The sequence below is a fragment of the Myodes glareolus genome, chromosome 15 (genome assembly GCF_982192425.1).
Source record: "Myodes glareolus chromosome 15, mMyoGla1.1, whole genome shotgun sequence".
NCBI classification, from domain to species: domain Eukaryota; kingdom Metazoa; phylum Chordata; class Mammalia; order Rodentia; family Cricetidae; genus Myodes; species Myodes glareolus.
Window position 1 is genome coordinate 19254737 of NC_142040.1, and position 18635 is coordinate 19273371.

An 18635-nucleotide genomic window follows, 5' to 3' on the forward strand; every position below is an offset into this window, starting at 1 on the left:
AGTCTAAAAGAAATAAACAATTTTCTCATTGGATACCACTAACCAAAGTTTAATCAAGATCAAATAAACAATTTAAATAGACCTATAACCCCTAAGGAAATAAAAACACTCTTTAAAATGTTTCAACTCCAAAAAGTCTAGGATCAGATAGTTTTAGCACAGAATTCTACCAGACTTCCAGAAAAGAGTTAATACCAACCCCCCTGAAATTCCTCCATAAAATAGAAACAGAAGGATCATTGCCATATTCATTTTGTGAGGCCATAATCACCCTGAAACCCAAAACACACAAAGATTCAACAAAGAAAAAGAATTACAGACCAATTTCCCTCATGAACATTGATGCAAAAATACTCAAAATACTTGCAAACCAAATTCAAGAGCACATCAAAAAGATCATCTACCATGATCAAGTAGCTTCATTCCATAGTGCTGGTATGGTTCAACATATGAAAATCTGTTGAACAAACTGGATGAAAAATCCCACTTGATCATCTCATTAGATGTTGAAAATCCTTTGACATCATCCAACAACACTTCATGATTAAAGTCTTGGAGAGATCAGAGATACAGAGATATACCTAAACATAATAAAGGCAATATACAGCAAGCCTATAGCCAACATCAGATTAATTGGAAAGAAACTCAAAATAATTGCACTAAAACCAGTAACAAGATTGTTGACTCTCTCAACATCTATTCAATATAGTACTTGAAGTTTTAGCCAGAGCAGTAAGACAACTAAAACAGATCAAAAGGTTGTAAACTTTAAAGAAAAAATTCAAAATATCACTATTCACAGATGATATGATATTATACATAAGTTATCCCAAAAATTCTACTAGGCAACTCCTACAGCTGGTAAACACATTCAGCAAAGTGGCTAGATACAAGATTAACTCACAAAAATCAATAGCCCTCCTATATACAAATGACAAGCAAACTTAGAAAGAAATCAGGGCAACAACACCTTTCTCGATAGGCACAAATAATATAAAATATTTGGGGATTACCCTAACCAAGCAAATAAAATACCCACATGATAAAAACTTCAAGTCTTTGAAGAAGGAAGCTGAATAAGGTATAAGAAAATGGAGAGATCTCCATGCACATGGATCGGTAGGATTAACATAGTAAAAATGGCCATCCTTCCAAAAGCAATCTACAGATTCAATGCAATCCCCATCAAAATTCCAAGACAATTCTTTATAGACTTCGAAAGAACAATACTCAACTTCATATGGAAAAACATAAAACCCAGAATAACTAAAACAATTCTATACAATAAAAGTATTTCTGGAGGTATCACCATCCTTGATTTCAAGCTCTATTACAGAGCTATAGTAATAAAAACTGCATGGTATTTGCATAAAACCAGACACGTTGATCAATGGAATCAAATCAAAGAAAAAGGCATAAATATGCACACCTATGGACACGTGATTTTTGATTAAGAAGCCAGAAATATGCAATGGAATAAAGAAAGCATCTTTAATGAATGGTGCTTGTCTAATTGGATATCAGTATGTAAAAGGATGCAAAGAGATACATAGCTATCACCCTGCACAAAACTCAAATTCAAGTAGATTTTAAAAATCTCAATATAAAACCAGATATTCTGGACCTAATAGAAAAGAAAATGGAAATAGTCTTGAATGCATTGGCACAGGAGACAACTTCCCACTCAGGATACCAGAAGTGTGGGCATGGACATAGACAATTAACAAATGGGATCTGGTGAAACTGAAGAAGCTTCTGTAAGGCAGAGCACATGGCCAACTAAACAAAATGGCAGTACACAGAATGGGGAAAGATTTTCACCAACTCCACACCTGACAGAGGGTTAATTTCTAAAATGTACAAAGAACTCAAGAAACTACACATCGACGAACTTAATAATCCAATAAAAAAATGGGGGTACATATCTAAACAGAGAATTCTCAACAGAGGAATCTCAAATGGCCGAGAAACATTTAAAGAAATGTTCAACATCCTTAGCCATTAGGGTAATGAAAAATCGAAATGACTCTCACACCTGTTAGAATGGCTAAGAACAAAACCATTAATGGCAACTTATGTTGGAGAGGATGTGGAGTAACAAGAATACCCCTCCCTTGCTGGTGGGAGTGAAAACTTGTATAGTTACTTTGGAAATCAATATGGTGATTTCTCAGAAAATTGGGAATCTTCAAGACCCAGCTGTACCACTCCTGGTTATATACCCAAAGGATGTTCCATCTTATCACAAGGACAAGTGCTCAACTGTGTTCGTAGCAGCTTTATTTATAATATCTAGAACCTGGAAACAACCTAGATTGTCCCTCAACTAAAGAATAGATAAAGAAAATGTGATACATTTATACAACGAAGTATTACTCAACTGTCAAAAAAACAATGACATCATAAAATTTCCAGGCAAATGGATGGAGCTTAAAAAAAAAAGTCATCCTGAGTGAGGTAACCCAGGTTCAGAAAGACAAACATGATATGTACCCACGAATAGGTGACTATTAGCTGTAAAGTAAAAAATAATCATGCTATGACCCACAGATCCAGAGACGACAAGTAACAAGGAAGTCTTAAGGGGGGGGGGGTGTGCAAGGATCTCCATGGGAAGGAGAAATAGAAAAGATTTCTCAGGTGGACTAGAAGAGGGTAGGGGTAGGAACATGAAGGATCAGGCTGGGGAGGGAGGGAGAAATGACTGGAATTGGGGGGTATTTGGGAGGTGAGGTGGAACCCTAGTACAATAGAAAGTCCATGGAATCTGTGATAATAACCCTAGCAAAGACTTGTAGTAATGGGAGACTTGGAGCCTGAACTGGCCATCTTCTGTAACCATGTAAGGCCTCAAGTAGAGGGACTGGGATACTAATCCAGCCACAAAACTTTGGCCTACAGTTCATCCTGCCCACAGAGTGTTCTGAGGCCGGAGTCTAGCAGAGTCCTCATCAAAGAGACCAGCAAGACTTCATCTGCAACTAATGGAAGCAGATGCAAAGAGCCACAGGCAGAAATCTGGGAGTCCTGTGGAGGAGGGGAGGAAGGATCAGAGAAACTAGAAGGATTAGGGACACCACGAGGTTCAGGACTTCAGGGACTTGCAGAAATCAGGGAGCCTGTGGGCCTCTGGACTAGGTCCCCTGCACATATGCTGTGATTAAGCAGCTTGGTGTGCCTGTGAGATTCTTAACGTTTGGAGTGGAGGCTGTCTCTAACTCTTTGCCAGCTCGTAGGATCCTTCTTCCCCTACTGGGTCACCTTGCCTGGCCTTGATGTGCTTGGTCTTACTGTACTTATTTCATGTCTGGTGGATGTCCCTGAGAGGCCTGCTCTTTTCTGAGGGGGGAGGGGAAGGAGGAGGGGATGGATCTGGGGGAGAGGAAAAATGGAGAAGAAGGGGGTAAGAGACTGGGGGAAGGGAAGGGGAAAACTGTGGTCTGGATGTAATGTATGAGAGAAGAATAAAAAGATTACACAAGACACAACAATGGGTCTCCTGAAAATCAATTACAGATTTATTTTAATATCATACTCTCTGCCTGCAAGGGAAAGGTATCAATAATGAATGTAGTTTTCACCTATTAAAGCACTAGGGATTTATTTTTATTATTTTTACTGTATTTTCTTTGCCCTGAGACCCGCCTGGCAGCCATTCAGAAGGAATCCTGGATCAGTCAGGTGACCTGAGGCTCCCACTCTACAAGCCTCCCTGCATCCAGCTCGTGCTTCATACTCTGCGGGAGGACACATGTCTTAGCCGTGCAGCACAAAGGCTGAAGAGGAGCATAAATTAACACTGGAAAGGTGACACGCCCTTCTCAGACACAGAGTTCTTCAGAAGCCTGACCCAAAGACCTCCCGTGTGAGGTTCACCTGACGGTACGCGTTTTTATTGTACCGTGTCGTTTTATTTTTAGTTACTCATTTTTATTGATGTCTTTAGACATGACATGATGTATATAAATGTGTATAAATGCATGTATGTATGTATGTACATAATGGAGTAATTAAACCAAGTTATTTATTATATCTGTTACTCACTTTTTGATGTAACGACTTAAGATATGCCCTCGATTTTCAAGTATTAACATAGCATTATTATCATAACCTGGAACTTATCTTCCTATGTAGCTGAACCATTGTAACTGGTGTCTCCCTTCTCCCCGTGCTTTACCCTGGTCCCTAGTGCAGTCCACTCTGTATTCTGACTCCAGGAGTCCAGCTGTTTTAGACTCATATCTGACATCATGCAGTGTTTATCTTCTTGTACCTGACTTATTTTATTTAATATAATGTCCTCGAGGTTCGTTCCCTAGTACTGCAAAACACAGGATTCTCTGTCCCCAGTCATCAAGGCCCTAGCATCAAAGGCCCTGGCTCAGTGGATTCTAGCACCTGCTTCGGTCAGGGGACTCACCTGGTGGACTCCCGTGTCCTGCTGCAGCTGTGGCAATTGCGAACGCAGAGGCAGGGGAAACGGAACAGTGGGGGCTGTCGGCGACCTGTCCTGGTCATTTAAAGACAAAGGAAAGGGATGGTGAGGCACACAGATAATATTCTGCAGGGGATATTCTCATTTTAACACCTATCCTGGATGAAGGGCTGAGCAAAAGACCCAATGGTATCCCTGCTAATAGGCAAATCATGAAATTACACATCAGCAATTCCATTCTAGGCACACACACACAAAATCATATATCCATGCAAAAACTAGTCCATCATATTCACACTGCCAAAACTAGAAACACCCAAATGTCCATCAGCTGAAAAAAATTAGATTTTAAAAAGATTATATTATTCCATCATAGAAAGGAATTAATTTTTGACACATGCTATATAATGGATGCGTCCAAAAAGCACTACAATAGAAGAAAAGGCCAATTATAAAGGCCCCCCACAGAATGATTCTCTTTTTGTAGAAATCTATAATGAATCCACACCTAGAGTTCATAGACAGCAGTTACCAGGGGCAGACACAAGTGGGAGAGTTTGTTGATGACTATAGGATTTCTTCTAGGGTATTGAAAATGTTCTAAAATTGAACTGTAGTTATGGCTGCCTGCCCTTTTGAGTATGTAAAATCCAATGAACTACATACTTTGAAAAGAAGGAAAAATTTTGTAGTGCACAAATTATATTTCAAAATAAGACTATTTTAAGACTCTCCATCGTGCTTTTAGGACAAGTTCTTTATCAGTTAATGGTGGAATGCTTGTTAAGCATGTGTGAGGCCTCTGGTTGGGTCCCATCGCACCGTAAGGATGAATTAAGCGTATCCCACTTAAAACTGAAAGGATGCAGGGCTAGGTTGCCTCAGTGGGTAAAGTGCTTGCTGCATCAGCATCATGAGTGGAGTTAAGATCTGCACCACTCACAGACGCCAGCCTGGCAGCCACACCTGTAATCCCAGCGCTGAGAGATGGGGACCGGCAGAGCCCCAGAACTACGCGGTCACCCAGTCCAGTGAATTGTGAGCCTTAGGTCAGCAAGAGGCCCTAACTCAAAAGAAAAGGTGGAGAGGAATAGAGAAAGATACCTGATATCCACCTTTAGCCTCCACATGTGCATGCATAGGCTGTATGCATTCATATACACACACACACGCGCGCGCGCGCGCGCACACACACACACACACACACACACACACACACACTTTCTCAAAGCTGCTTGCTGCCAAGCCTGTTAATCTGAATCTGTGTTCAGTGCCCCAGGACCCACAAGGCAGTGACAGAGCCAGCTCCTGCGGGTTGTGCTCTGATTACCACATGCACACCATGGCACATATATGCGTGCTAACCCTTAACTAAATAGTGTAATTTCAAACATTTAATTTTTTGAATTGAAAGGCTATAATAAGCAGCCCCTGCAGCCACTTTCACGTCTCAGCCTATAATAGTCACATAGTATTTCCTAACACGAATGCAGTTCCAACGCCACTGTTCCCTCTCAGGATTTTAGTAAATATGGAGTGATATTATTCTGACCTGAAAAGCTTGCTCCTGAATTTTGATGTGCATAAATAAGTGACTAGATGGTTAGTAAATAAGGTGGATGGATAGACGATTGGTATATAGACAACAGACGACAGACAGACAGATTAGATGATATGTAGGATGGACAGATAGACGATTGGTATATAGACAACAGACAGACAGATTAGATGATATGTAGGATGGACAGATAGATGATTGGTATATAGACAACAGATGACAGACAGACAGATTAGATGATGTGCAGGATAGACAGATAGATGAATGAATGTATAGGTTATTAATGAACTGGAAATGGGTAGATATATAGATGAAGTTTCATAATATTTCATAATATTCCCAAACATGAAGTTATAAATATCTTAGTGAACAAGTAGAATATTGGCTAGACACTAAGAAAGTATGACATTCTACTATTTGTAGCCACTATTTTATCCCAGATTTTAGGTTACTCCCTGTGTTCTCAAGTCTTTGTGGTAGATAAAAAAATAATAAATCTTGACATAAATTAAAATTTTAGTGTGGAGACACATATGAATATAAAACTACAGAACAAAGCTCTAATAGTACCAGGGCTACAGTATTCAGCTCTCGTCATCTCCCATGGGCCTTGATTACAGTTTCTTCCAGGAGGCAGTGAACCTAAAGAAGACGATGTGGCACTTACCAGGGAGGTGCCAGGTCCTGCACGGGCCAGGGCATTAGGAATAGTGAGAGACTGAGCTGATCCTGCTGTAGTCATGTGACAAGATAGGAAAGCCTAGAAGGCTGCCTTCGTTTGCCAGGACCACACAAATGGCAAGGAGTCTGACCCCAGGGACTGAGATCTGGCCAGAGCCTACCCCATCCTTTTCTTGTGGTTCTCACAGGCAAAGGCTGAAAATGACAGCCTCTGTAGAGTGGCTGGGGCCACAAGTGCAGAACCTCCTGGAGACATGTGCTTTCATCTTTTCTGACTTGCCCTAGATGAAGCCTGAGGGCAAGAGACAAAATAACAACTTTTGTGTTTTGCTTGGCTTATTTGGAGTGATCTGGTTTCATAATTTTCTCTTCTGGCTTGATATAATCAGCTCTGGAAGGGGCCGGAAGAAGGAGACATTTCAAAGCAACCCTGATTTCGATATAATTATTTGAGCAGTAAGGACAGAAAAAGGGGTGAAAAAATATTTCTGCTTTTTGAGTCATTTCTCTTCTAATTCACAGATATTTGTTGTGTTTCAAAACAAACTGTGAAAATATTTGTCATTATTTTTATAACTGTATACTGGAAAAAATGATCAGGTTCTATCACTAACAATAATAATAGGGTCCCATTCAACTGAACCTTATTTTATATGAAATAAGAATTTCTAATAAGGGTCCCTCAAGTCTGCTTATACAGCTTACACTGGGGACTCAGAGTAAGGAAGCTGATCCCTCAACTAGCCATCCCCGCGGACACACATTTCATCCTGTTTTCTGTGCAGTCCACAGCACAATAATAGACACAGCAATACTAGCCAGACGAAAGGTAGGCTTCCTAATCATCGTTACGTCCACTCCTTGAACCCATGCAGCCTTACCCACTTCTAGTTAGTCTTTATAACTAAGACTAAGCAAAGCACTAATCTAAAGTCCAAGATGCCTTTTCTGTTTCTGAATCTGTGTTTGGCTCTTACCTCCAGGCTGGCGATATCGGAGGTGCCGGGGAGTGGAGGGGGATCTGCAAGGTGACAATTCTGTCGAGTCTCCTGCTCGGTCAGCTGGCGCAGACTCCAGGACGGCTGCTGGGAAACACAGCATTACCCAGGCTGTGAGTTCGAGAGTACCTTGGCAATACCATACCGATAATAAGCATTTCGTGTTGTTTACACATTAAAAGTGCTTGCTTGTGAAACCAAGCTATTCATCTCAGCAGAACTTTAAGAATGTGACTGAAACCCAGATCTCCACAAGCTAGGCGTAAGATCTACTGTCTTGTTGAACCTGAGGGCTGACCTTGGCCAGCCTCTTGATCCAGTGCAACTGGAGGCTAAGAAGAACAGGAACTACGCACTGGATCTCCTGCCTTTCATAATGGCTTTTTCTTGGAACAGAGAAAAATGAACCTTTTCAGATTAGAAAATAAACTGGAATCAACAGTATGATTTCTTCTTTGTCTAGGTTGTGCCTTAAGGAAGGGAGAGGGGTTCCTTCAGACCTAGAGATGCATTCCCCAGCGTGGTAGCAATAACCAAACACGACTGAATGACAAATTTATACAATCTAAAATTGAAGTCCTATTTTAACTCCTCACTAGCGCTAGTCATGGCAAGGCTTAGTAGCCACCAGTGGCCAGTAACTATATCTGTGGGCAACACAGCTACACAGCAATCCTCTCCCTTCCTGGAAAGGTGCATTGATGAGCTCTGAGGAGAGCGGCACACCACTAGGAAGGAAGCAAGTGAAATTTTTTCTGACAGGTTTTGTGAAAGCTTTGCCTCCAGACTCCAGCCCAGATGAAAATTTCTTCAATGAACTGTGGAGAGTTTAAGATGATTTGAATCTCTGCGTGAAAACTGATATCCCGAGAATGAGACTTGTCTTTCTGGACCATTAACAGGGCTATTGGGATGGTGCCATCCCTCAGCTTCTGATACAGGCAAAACAGCAACATTTACTATTCCAAAGGTAGAATAGTAGAACCAATAATTAATTTATGTTTAACAGACCCTTCTTTGCTTTTAATCAGGTCCTCAATTGACTCCCATTGATTAAATTCCAGTGCCATTTTCACTAGCTGTGCGTTATCTTGGTCTGCTAAGCTGCTTCCCTTTTCCTTCCATTCAAGGTTTTACTCAACAAATATTCCAAAACCCATAATGATTTCATGTAAAGCTATTTTTAAACTTGCATCTTATTTACTCCCTTAGAAATATGGCCATGATTTTGATCTCTTGAAATGCAATTGGGCTGCAGAAAGGAAGTGGTTAGAATCTTTTCTTGAATGACATAATTACAGTAAAGCTGGCAAGATGCATATAAAAAAAACCGCCAGCGCTTAGCTGTTAGTTTTATTATTTTCTAAATAGCTCCTTCAAAGTTCAGTAATGGGAAGCATCTGTTGTGCAAGGCAGAGCAGAATAGCAAATGCATATCTTGGTTCAGTTCAGGCACACATTCATTCATTTGAGGACAGGAGGAAAACTTTAATCTGCAATACATCAAATTTTATTTAAAAATTTGACTGGGAGAACTTGATAGGACCACATTGTCCTGAAAGAGCAGGAACAGGCTTACAGAACAAGCTAACACACACCTACAGAAGAAGCCACACTGTGGGGACGTGCTTTCTTTGGCTTGCTCACTTTCAACCAAGTGCTGTGCAAACAGCTTTGCCTACAGGACAAGTGGGCAGATGTGGGCTCAAAACAAATGCTAAAATCGGGAGTACGTTCAGCCCACAGAGAGGCAATTTTCAAACGAAGAAGACAGAAACAGACACTGTTGCTGTGGGCTGAGCAAGCACACTTGGGTGACTAAATTGCATAATCATGGTCTAAGAGATTAGGTAAGGGACGGCAACTGTGCTGGCAGCCATCAGGCTCCTCGTTCCGGTCTTGCCTGCCATGGGCTTGGTTTTCATTGAGAACCCATTATTGAGAAAGTTTCAGGTGATTTTTTTTAAACATCTGGGGATAGAAAGAAGTAGGGGTGACCGAGTAGCAGAAAAGGAAGAACAGTGGCTATTATATGAGCCTAGAACGATTTGGGGGCCAGGTTGTGGGACAATAAAAGTATTTCTCTCTAAAAATATGCCACCCTGCTTATTTTGAAGGATATTTTCAGTTTCTCTTCATGCCATTTGACATTTTCTTGAAATATTACAAAACTGGCATTATCATTGTGGTAACAACGAAGTTAGGCAATGGTTGTTGGCAAATTTCAATGAATTTACCCTAAAACTGTGGATGGCAGTAAGAGAGACCTACGTTCCCTATGGCCACCGGGAGCTGATCTTACACCGTGGGGCTGGGTTTTGAAGTGGAAAGTAAAATTGTAGCCACTCTTGGTACTGGAGTTTGCCAGCTGTTTTGACTCTTAATGCTATGCAAAGCACATGCAAACATCTGTCAAATTAAAGATGGATCCACATCTACCATTTCCCTGTCATTTGGAAGTTTTCAAGATGGGACAGCAAGAGAAACAGAGCCACACCCTGACTTACACAGATGTCACGCGCATCTATGCACACTCATGCACAAGCATACATCTCCATATGCACTCTTAATTGTCAGGCTGATGCCTTGGTGTTCAATCACATCTTCTATAAAGCAACTCATGACCAACATTTCCCATATACTAATGCAAAATTAAAAAACAGTCTATAATTGATTAGTCTTATCTATTCAGGAAAATGTCACCACTATGACACCAGTTTTAATTCTAAACCTTTTACTGTGAGGGTTCATTCTTCAAGTCCCAGTGACCAGGAAAAAGGAACCTTTATAGACAAGTTGTTCTCAGGTTTGAATGGGAATCACATAATTACTTTCATGGCAGCCTCCATTCTGTCAAACAAGAAACTCTGAAGCAAATTCAGGGGACTCCAGGGCTCAGAGGACCACACTGTAGACCATATAACCCTTATCTTCATGTAACTTTTTACCCTTCCCCCATCACCTGATATCTTTACTTATTTTATTTTTAATCTGGATGTGCCTGGCCATGAGTCTGTTTGACTACTATCTTAAATACTTTTACGAATGAAGTGAGAAATATACATATGAAAAGTAATTAGAAGCAGCAATAGAGAGGGCAAGGAACTTGAAACATAAGAAATGCTTAATGGAAGGGTTAAGGTGAGAGTTTCAGGCTGCAAAGAGCTAAGGGGATTGTGTTGGCAGGCGGCTGTGCCTGGGAAGTGCCCAAGCAGAGGAACTGGCATTTCTAGAGTACAGCCTTGCCTTGGCAAGCTCATCAACCACATATCTTGGGCTTTCTGCACTACCTGGAAGGGGAGAGGAACAGCACACAACAAGCAGAAACAGCAAAACATTCTTCCAAACTCCTACCGTCCAGAGAAACCAGCTCTTAGGATGCAGTCATTTGTTTGAGGCAAACCCAGAAGGAAAGAGGCATTCTGCCTTCACTTGTGCTAATTCTGTACTGTGGGAATAAGCCCCTTTTGTCCCCAGTCCTCTCCACCTGCCAGTCTCACGATGTGAGCAGCCAAGGCTGCCTCGTGGGAAAGCTTTGAAGCAGTCAGGGAGCATCGCCTGGGAGCTTGATCTACGCTTCTCACTTATCAGAACCTCTGCACACTATCTGAATCTTCCAGACCATGTTGGAAGATTAGTCCTTGGCCCAACCGGGCTGAGATATGGGACCTCCAAGGATGATTAAGTCACAAAAGCTCTGCCCTCATGAAAAATATCATGCTATTTGGAGAGAGGATGTTCCTTGTAGAAGAATGAATTCAGCATCCATCCTCTGACCATGTCCCTTCTCATGTGAGGCCTTCTACTCCTCTACTCCTCTACAGAGCAAGAAAATGTTCCTTTCACACTGCTGCCTTCTCCTGGACTTCTTACCCTCCGGAAGCTCTGAAAAATAAACTTCTGTTGATCATGAATTACACCATTTCAGATGCTATAACAGCCCCAAACAGATTAGGCCCTACACTGAACTGTCTTCTAGCTTATTACTCCAATTTTTTTTAAAAAAAGCTTTTTATCCCTACTCCATCCTAAACAGTGTCCCAAGCATCTTAGACCAATAATATGCACTCTGGGCTTGGGCTTAAAGATCATAACTAATGAATGCAGTAACCAAAGTGCTGTGTTCTCAGCACAAAAGCTATACAGATCACCCAATCACAGGGGTGGTGTGCCCTGTAATATAAATCACCCAGTCACAGGGGTGGTGTGCAGTGTAATAAATAGATCATCCAATCACAGGGGTGGTGTGCAGTGTAATAAATAGATCATCCAATCACAGGGGTGGTGTGCAGTGAAATGGAGTAGGTGGGCCTTCTGTCTATGTGTTACTTTCATTGGTTAAATGAAAAAGCTGCCTTGGCCTTTGGACAGCCCAACCCTTAGGTGGGTGGAGTAGACAAAACAGAATGCTGGGAGAAAGAAGGCAGTCAGGCAGCTGCCATGAAGCTCTGGGCCCAAGATGGACGTAGGTTAGAATCTTCCCAGTAAGCCATAAACCCGTGGTGATACACAGATTACTAGATATGAGCTAAAGCAAGATGTGAGAGTTAGCCAAGAAGAGGCTAGATATAATGGGTCAGGCAGTGTTTAAATGAATACAGTTTCCATGTAATTATTTCAGGTAAAGCTAGCCTCGAGCTGGGCGGCGGGAAGTGGCCCGCCGCTACTTTTACAGTGTAATATATAGATCACCTAATCACAGGGGTGGTGTGCAGTGTAATTTATTGGACACACAATCACAGGGGTGGTGTGCAGTTTGATATAGATGATCCAATCACAGGAATAGTGTGCAGTGTGATATGGGTCATCCAGTCACAGGGGTGGTGTGCAGTGTGTTATAGATGATATAAGCAAAGAGAATGGTGTGCAGTGTGGTATGTATCATCAATTACTGAGATTGGTGTGCAGTACCATATGGGTCATCCATCACAGAAGTGGTGTGCAGTATCATATGGGTCATCCAATCACAGGGGTGGTGTGTAGTGTGATGGGAGCCACAGGGATGAAAGCATGCCTTTAGACCATCATGAAGAAAGAAAGAGGTCCTGTATTTCTGATAGTAAAGGAACATTCATATCCATACTGGTGGGTATTAGTGGCAGTAAATGTTTTTGAAAATTATTTTTAAAAAAGAAAAGAAAGTTTCTTACATCATAGCCATTAGAATGATATCTATTTCAAAATAAAATAAAAACTAGCATGTGCTGGCAGAACTCCTTTGCACTCCTAGGAATTTGAATTTGCCATGCATCCTTCTCCAAAATTTAATAATAGAATTAATGTGTGCCCCAACAATCCCACTCGTGTTACGTGTGTGTGTTCGTGTGTGTGTGTGTTTGTGTGTGTGTGTGTGTGTGTGTGTGTGTGTGTGTGTGTGCGTGGGTGTGTGCTTTCCAGGAGAACTGAGATGAAGATCTCAAAGAGATATCTACACTCCTGTTCATTGCACTGTTCACAGTAGCCAAGATGTAGAAGTAACTCAGACATCAACTGAGGAAAAAATGGCAAAAAGTCATATGCATACAATGGAATATTATTTTCCTGAAAAATTAAGGAAATCCTATTACAGGTAACATAGGTATAGCTTAAGGCTATTCATATAAATGAAGTAAGTCAGTCTCTCTCTCTCTCTCTCTCTCTCTCTCTCTCTCTCACTCTCTCTCTCTCTCTCTCTCACACACACACACACACACACACAAAGCAGTGTCATTCCACTTCCAAAAGACTCAGAGAAGCAGAACCTAGAGAGGTGTTTGCCAGAAGCTGGTGGGGTGAGGTATTGTCCAACAGTTGGGGTTTCCTGTCCAAGATGGAAGGTTCTAGTGATCTGTTGTGAATGCTTTTAATTGCTCACTTTCCTTAACTTAAAAATCACTGTGATAGTAAAAAGAACAAAAGGAGGAAGAAAACATTCAGAGGACTTTTGTTTTAATTTACCTCAGTGTTTGTGCGTCCTAGGAAAACCAGGAAGCTCTGCTTACAGAACTCACGGTGTCTAGGCAGGGAAAGGCTGTTTGTGAGCAGCTATGCCCCAGGAAGGAAGTCATTCCAAGGTGTGCTCACCTACATATGTATAGACTGTTTCATTACCTAGAATGTGGCCTGCCTCCTCCTTCAAGTCACGGGGCCCTCTTGACTCCTATCAAAGACACCCCCTGATTATGCTCGGCAAAGCACAGTCTCCCCTACTTTTCAGCTTCATGCTCTTGTCTGCACCCTTATGCCACCTGCCCTTACAGTCGCAGGTCTTGCGCCCAAATAACCAGGGTGGGTGCCATCCTATTTTCCCCATGCAACTGTTTCAGCCACAGGGGCTCATAGGGCATCTTCTCAGTCTCCAGACTAGGCCTGACCACACATAGGGCAGCAGACCTCAGGCCAGCCCTGAGATCTACCAAAGCAGGTTCTGGGAGGCATGAAGAGTTTGATCCTGAATTGCTCCTGATTCAAAGAAGATGGGAGTAGAGATTTCTCCTTTTCTTTCCTGCGGTCCAGTAGCAGAGGGAAAAGAGCCCACCACACCCTGGGAACCTGCTGGACTCCCCAGTCCACTGCGGCCCCGAGGAGTCTTGAGATAAGTTTAAGTCACTCCCTCCACAGGGGCGATCAGACACTGGTGCTGGGTAGAGCCCCAGTTACATCTGCCAGCTAGTCCTTGCCTCATTATTTCCAAGAATTCATCATGATTTTGCCAAGCTTGTTGTTTTAATGACTTTTTAATTATCTTCCCCTTTCTTCCTTCTTAATTGCTCACTTGTCAATTTAAAGAATTTCTATTTTTTTTTTTAAAGATGCCACTTTGGATGCTGACAAGCACTCCAGTTGAAATTCCATTAAGTACTTCACCGAGAAAACTTATTTAAATTATCTGAGGGAGTCAGCACATAAGACACTTCAAGCAAGCAGTAAAGCAAGGGTTTGGGCCTTCAACTGAGTGACTCTCCTTGAAATCTGGGTATTGTCCGATCTCGTGCCTTATTTTTATGTCACCATCAATAAGTCAGTCAGTTACACACAAAGAGGGGGGCTCCTTGATAAAACTGAGATGTGCTTACATTCTTCATGATAACACTGGACACTTGGAGACCCTTAGTGCACAGCCCCAAGGAAGACCAGGCAGTGCACCAGCTGGATTAGCTGCTCTTCCTATTGCTACGAGCAAATACCTAAGGAAAGCCACCTAAGGGAGGGAGGATCTGCTGTGGCTCTCAGTTCTTGGCTGTGTGGTGGCAGGGAAGTTGGGACTGTAGGAATGGGATGTAGCCCATCACTTGGCGTACACAGTCAGGAAACAGAGAGAGATGAGGGCTGGTACTTAGTCTGGGCCCCCAGCCCCTGGGGTGGTGCTGCCCACAGTTGGTGTGGCACTCCCAGCTCTCTTAACCCAGTCTGTAAACAGCTCAAGGGCATCTCCAGAGATGATTCTAGATCCCATCAAGCTGGTAGTCAATCTTAGCTATTATACTAGAGGACACAGTTTCCTGAGTGATTCTTTTCATTTCTTCAGTTCATAAACATCTACTGCCTGGCCGAGGCATGGAGATACTGAGGAAAACAAACTAGGCAAGGTAGCTGCTCTCCTAGATTTTTCACAGTCAAAGATGTTACAAAGGTCTTCTCAGAGGAACAGCCAAGGAATCTTAAAGACACAAAGAAGGAGTCATTGGAGCAGTAGGATCTGCTGACCTTAGAAGAAGAAATGTACTTTGTTCTATATGCAATGGAAAGCTACCACAGAAGGTAAGATGGAAGACATATGATACAATACACAAAAAAGTCATTTTGCAGCCATACATGGTGTGCTTGAGTTCATAACCCCAGCTCTTAGAAAGTTTAAGGCAGCCCTGGGGATTGCTATGAATTTGAGAAGAACAGCCTGGGCTACAAAGTAAAACCCTAGCTTAAAACCAACAAAGTTTGGTTGTATCAAAGAAAACTAATACTGTTTCTGCTTTGATTTGTCTCACTATACCTTTAATGTGACCTGACATGGCCCCTCCCCCATGGCCAAGCTCTCCAACTATCACAGTACTTCCAGGTTAGGTTATCCTCGTGAGCAAAAGGTGAGGAGGGACAGACAGGTCCTTCACCCAGACAACAAAGGGGGAGTAAACTGGGAGCCCAACTAATTAGATAAGGGGTGCCCAAGGATTATCCTTTTATACAAAGTATCATAGTAGACTCTTCAGCTAATCAGCCTTTACCAACATCCAAGAACATTATGAACTTAATGTATCAGTCCTCTGCTGATGTCTAGATGCAACTAGCCTTTGAATGGGGGGATGGCAAGTGGCTCCCTTCTACTCCAGGGCAAGAATCTGCAGGGATGCTCTTTATTCAACTGGCACTTTAGCCATTCTTTGTATGCAGAAATGAGAAAACTGCCCCCAGACAAACAAACAAATAAGCTGAGCCTTCCAGAAGGAATGGCAGGAAAACAGGCAGCTGCAAGCGTGGGGTATGATCATAGCAATGTGCTGGAGAAGACACTTTGCAGACTTCATTTGGGCCTGCTGCACAGATCCCCAAGGTGTTCCCCTGTGTTCCCTCCCATAGCCCGTGCACTTTGCTCAGGAGCAGAGGGGCCCGTGCTAAGATCCAGTGGTACTTTACCGGTGTGAGGTGGCGGAGATGCAGTGGGACTGTGGGAGGTCGGACTGCTAGAAGATGAAGATGTGGTCAGGTCCAAGGCTCCGATCCTTGAGTTCAAGGAAGATGTCAAGGATAGCTTTCTGGCCCTCACTGGAGAGGATGTTCTGGACACAGCCAGGGGTGGTGGAGAGGAGAACTTGCGACACAGGCGTGGGGATTTTCCGTCTACCATATGTTCACCTCTGTTGTTTGGGCTCGCGGCAAAAAATAACTCTAATGACCTAAAATGAAGAGCGAAGGCTGTTAACAGATTACAGCCAAAGGAAGACCTGTCTCAGATATCACCCAAGAACATACTCTCAGCTCATCTACGTTTGAAGACCTTGACAGCATCGTACTTCTACTGCTGGACTCTCCTTAATCTAAATGCTAAAGGTGCACTTGCCCTTGCTGGGGGAACACAGACACTGTCCAGGCTCTCCGATGCCTTGCCACTAACGTGCAGTAAAACCTTAAAGTAGAGACTCCCATCTTTGGGAGTCTTGTTAAGCATGCCAAACTGAGGTCTGCTCCACAGTTACTGAGTCAACGGAACATCCCTTTCTCAGATAATCCAGAGGTACGTTAACACTTAAGAGCGTTTCAGCACCAAATGGTAGGTATTGGAGACCCGGTTAATGGGTTCCTGCATTGAAACAATAAGCCAAATCAAATCAAATTAGTAATTCAAATTTAATAAGAGGAGCACAGCGAAGCAACTCCTGGGTGACTCTCAGGAAGGCAGGAGAGCAAGCCTGAGAGTACCTGGCAGATCTATGGGCATGGTCTAATAGCCTGTAGGAGGTCTTGAGCCATTTCAGGGGAGGAGCAACCTATGGCCGGCTTTCTCGGGGCAGGGTCTGGAATGGGAGTAGTGGGGCTGGGTGGAGCTTCCCAACAACAAGAACAACAGTAATAATAAATAACACCAATAATAATAAGTAATGATGATGCTAATATAAATGTGTCAGCTTCCAAATAATCATAGAGTAATCAAATGTCACTTGGAGACTTCGGGCTTCTCCATATCTTCCCTGGGGAACTCTAAGACCTTTTACTTAACTTCCTCTGATGCAATAAGGTCAAAGGTGAGCCAACAGCTTAGGGGCATCGGCAATGCTGCAGTACCTGACCGGGATGGAGGTGAAAGGCCTCTTGTAGATGTCGGAGAGCTTCGCCAGCACCACAGCGGCAGTGGTGAAAATGCGGTAGGTGTGTAGAAAGGTGTTGAGGAAGTCAATGCTCAGAAACCGCAAGTCCGTCAACCGCTCCAAGAGGCGCTCCACGCTCGCGTAGCGGATCTGCGGCACTTTGCAGGAATTGAGTGTTTTACTGAAACAGATGTCAGTGTCGTCTTTATGAAGACGGGCATCAGACCTACACGCAAACCAGGAACGTGTGAGCAAAGCTGCTGGACCTTCTGCCTCAGCCACTGAGTGCCGCAGCGCCTGAAAATGCACACTGCACACTCGTGTGAGGCTTCCAGAGTTTTCCACGGACGACAGAGCGATGCACAGGTGGTATGACATGCCACAGATGTGTCTGGGAACATTATGTGCTACCATGACATTCTACTTGAGAACGAATTATGGAGGTTGCAATGACATGTGATTTTACTGTGTGGATTCCTTCTTGCTCTAATTCAACATGCTTTATTAAAAAGATGATACTAAGTCTCTTTTAGTAGAAAGAGAAAAGATTTATTATGTCTTAAAGCAGGTCAGATGTGTGCTTAAAACAGAGTGGTGACAAGCCCCAGTGCACGGCCCTGTGCTGTCTAAGATATTATGATGCGTTGTATTATAAATATGTAGTACCAGAACACAAGATATAATTTACTATTTTACCTTTTAGAACCAGCTCTTTATCAATTATATTGCTTTCATATTAGTTTATGCCCTTTCGATGTTTTCCTACATTTAATTTCTCATCCTTTCTCTTTAACAATTTTCCTTCTGTTTTACTTTCTTTTTGTTTTTCATTTATTTATTTATTAGCTTTACCTGAGGAGATCCATGCAGAGGTCAGATGATAGTTGTAGGAATGGGTTCTTTTCTTCCACCATGTGGGTCCCAGGGGTCAAACTTGGGTCATCGGGTCGCAGATGCCCTTACCCACTCTACCATCTTGCTTGGGCCTTTTCTTCCTTTTCCTAACTTCTCGAATTGAAAGTCTAATAGATTTACTTTATTCTTTCTGACTCACAAATATGCTTAAATTTTTAACACAATTTAACTCACAAATTGGGCATGCTTAATTATATTCTGTTTTCAATATTCTGCACTATAGGAAATGGATTTTTTTTTAAAAAAAAAGTTGTAATGGACAGTGT

The 18635-nt window shown here is 42.5% G+C and overlaps 1 protein-coding gene across 3 annotated transcripts in view; it reads right to left on the reverse strand.

Moving 5' to 3' along the window:
- Positions 1 to 18635, reverse strand: part of Rasgrf2 (Ras protein specific guanine nucleotide releasing factor 2) — a 218984-nt gene that overhangs the window by 68020 nt on the left and 132329 nt on the right. The window contains exons 14-17 of one of the 3 annotated variants that reach the window (XM_085676865.2): positions 17432 to 17635; positions 16286 to 16545; positions 7652 to 7759; positions 4421 to 4510 (exon numbers count right to left, since the gene is read on the reverse strand). In XM_085676865.2, coding sequence (XP_085532991.1) covers positions 4421 to 4510; positions 7652 to 7759; positions 16286 to 16545; positions 17432 to 17635 — 662 coding nt within the window. Of the gene's footprint in view, positions 1 to 4420; positions 4511 to 7651; positions 7760 to 16285; positions 16546 to 17431; positions 17681 to 18635 lie in introns of all 3 variants that reach the window. The other 2 variants (XM_048455899.3, XM_048455898.3) reach the window with 2 other exon arrangements.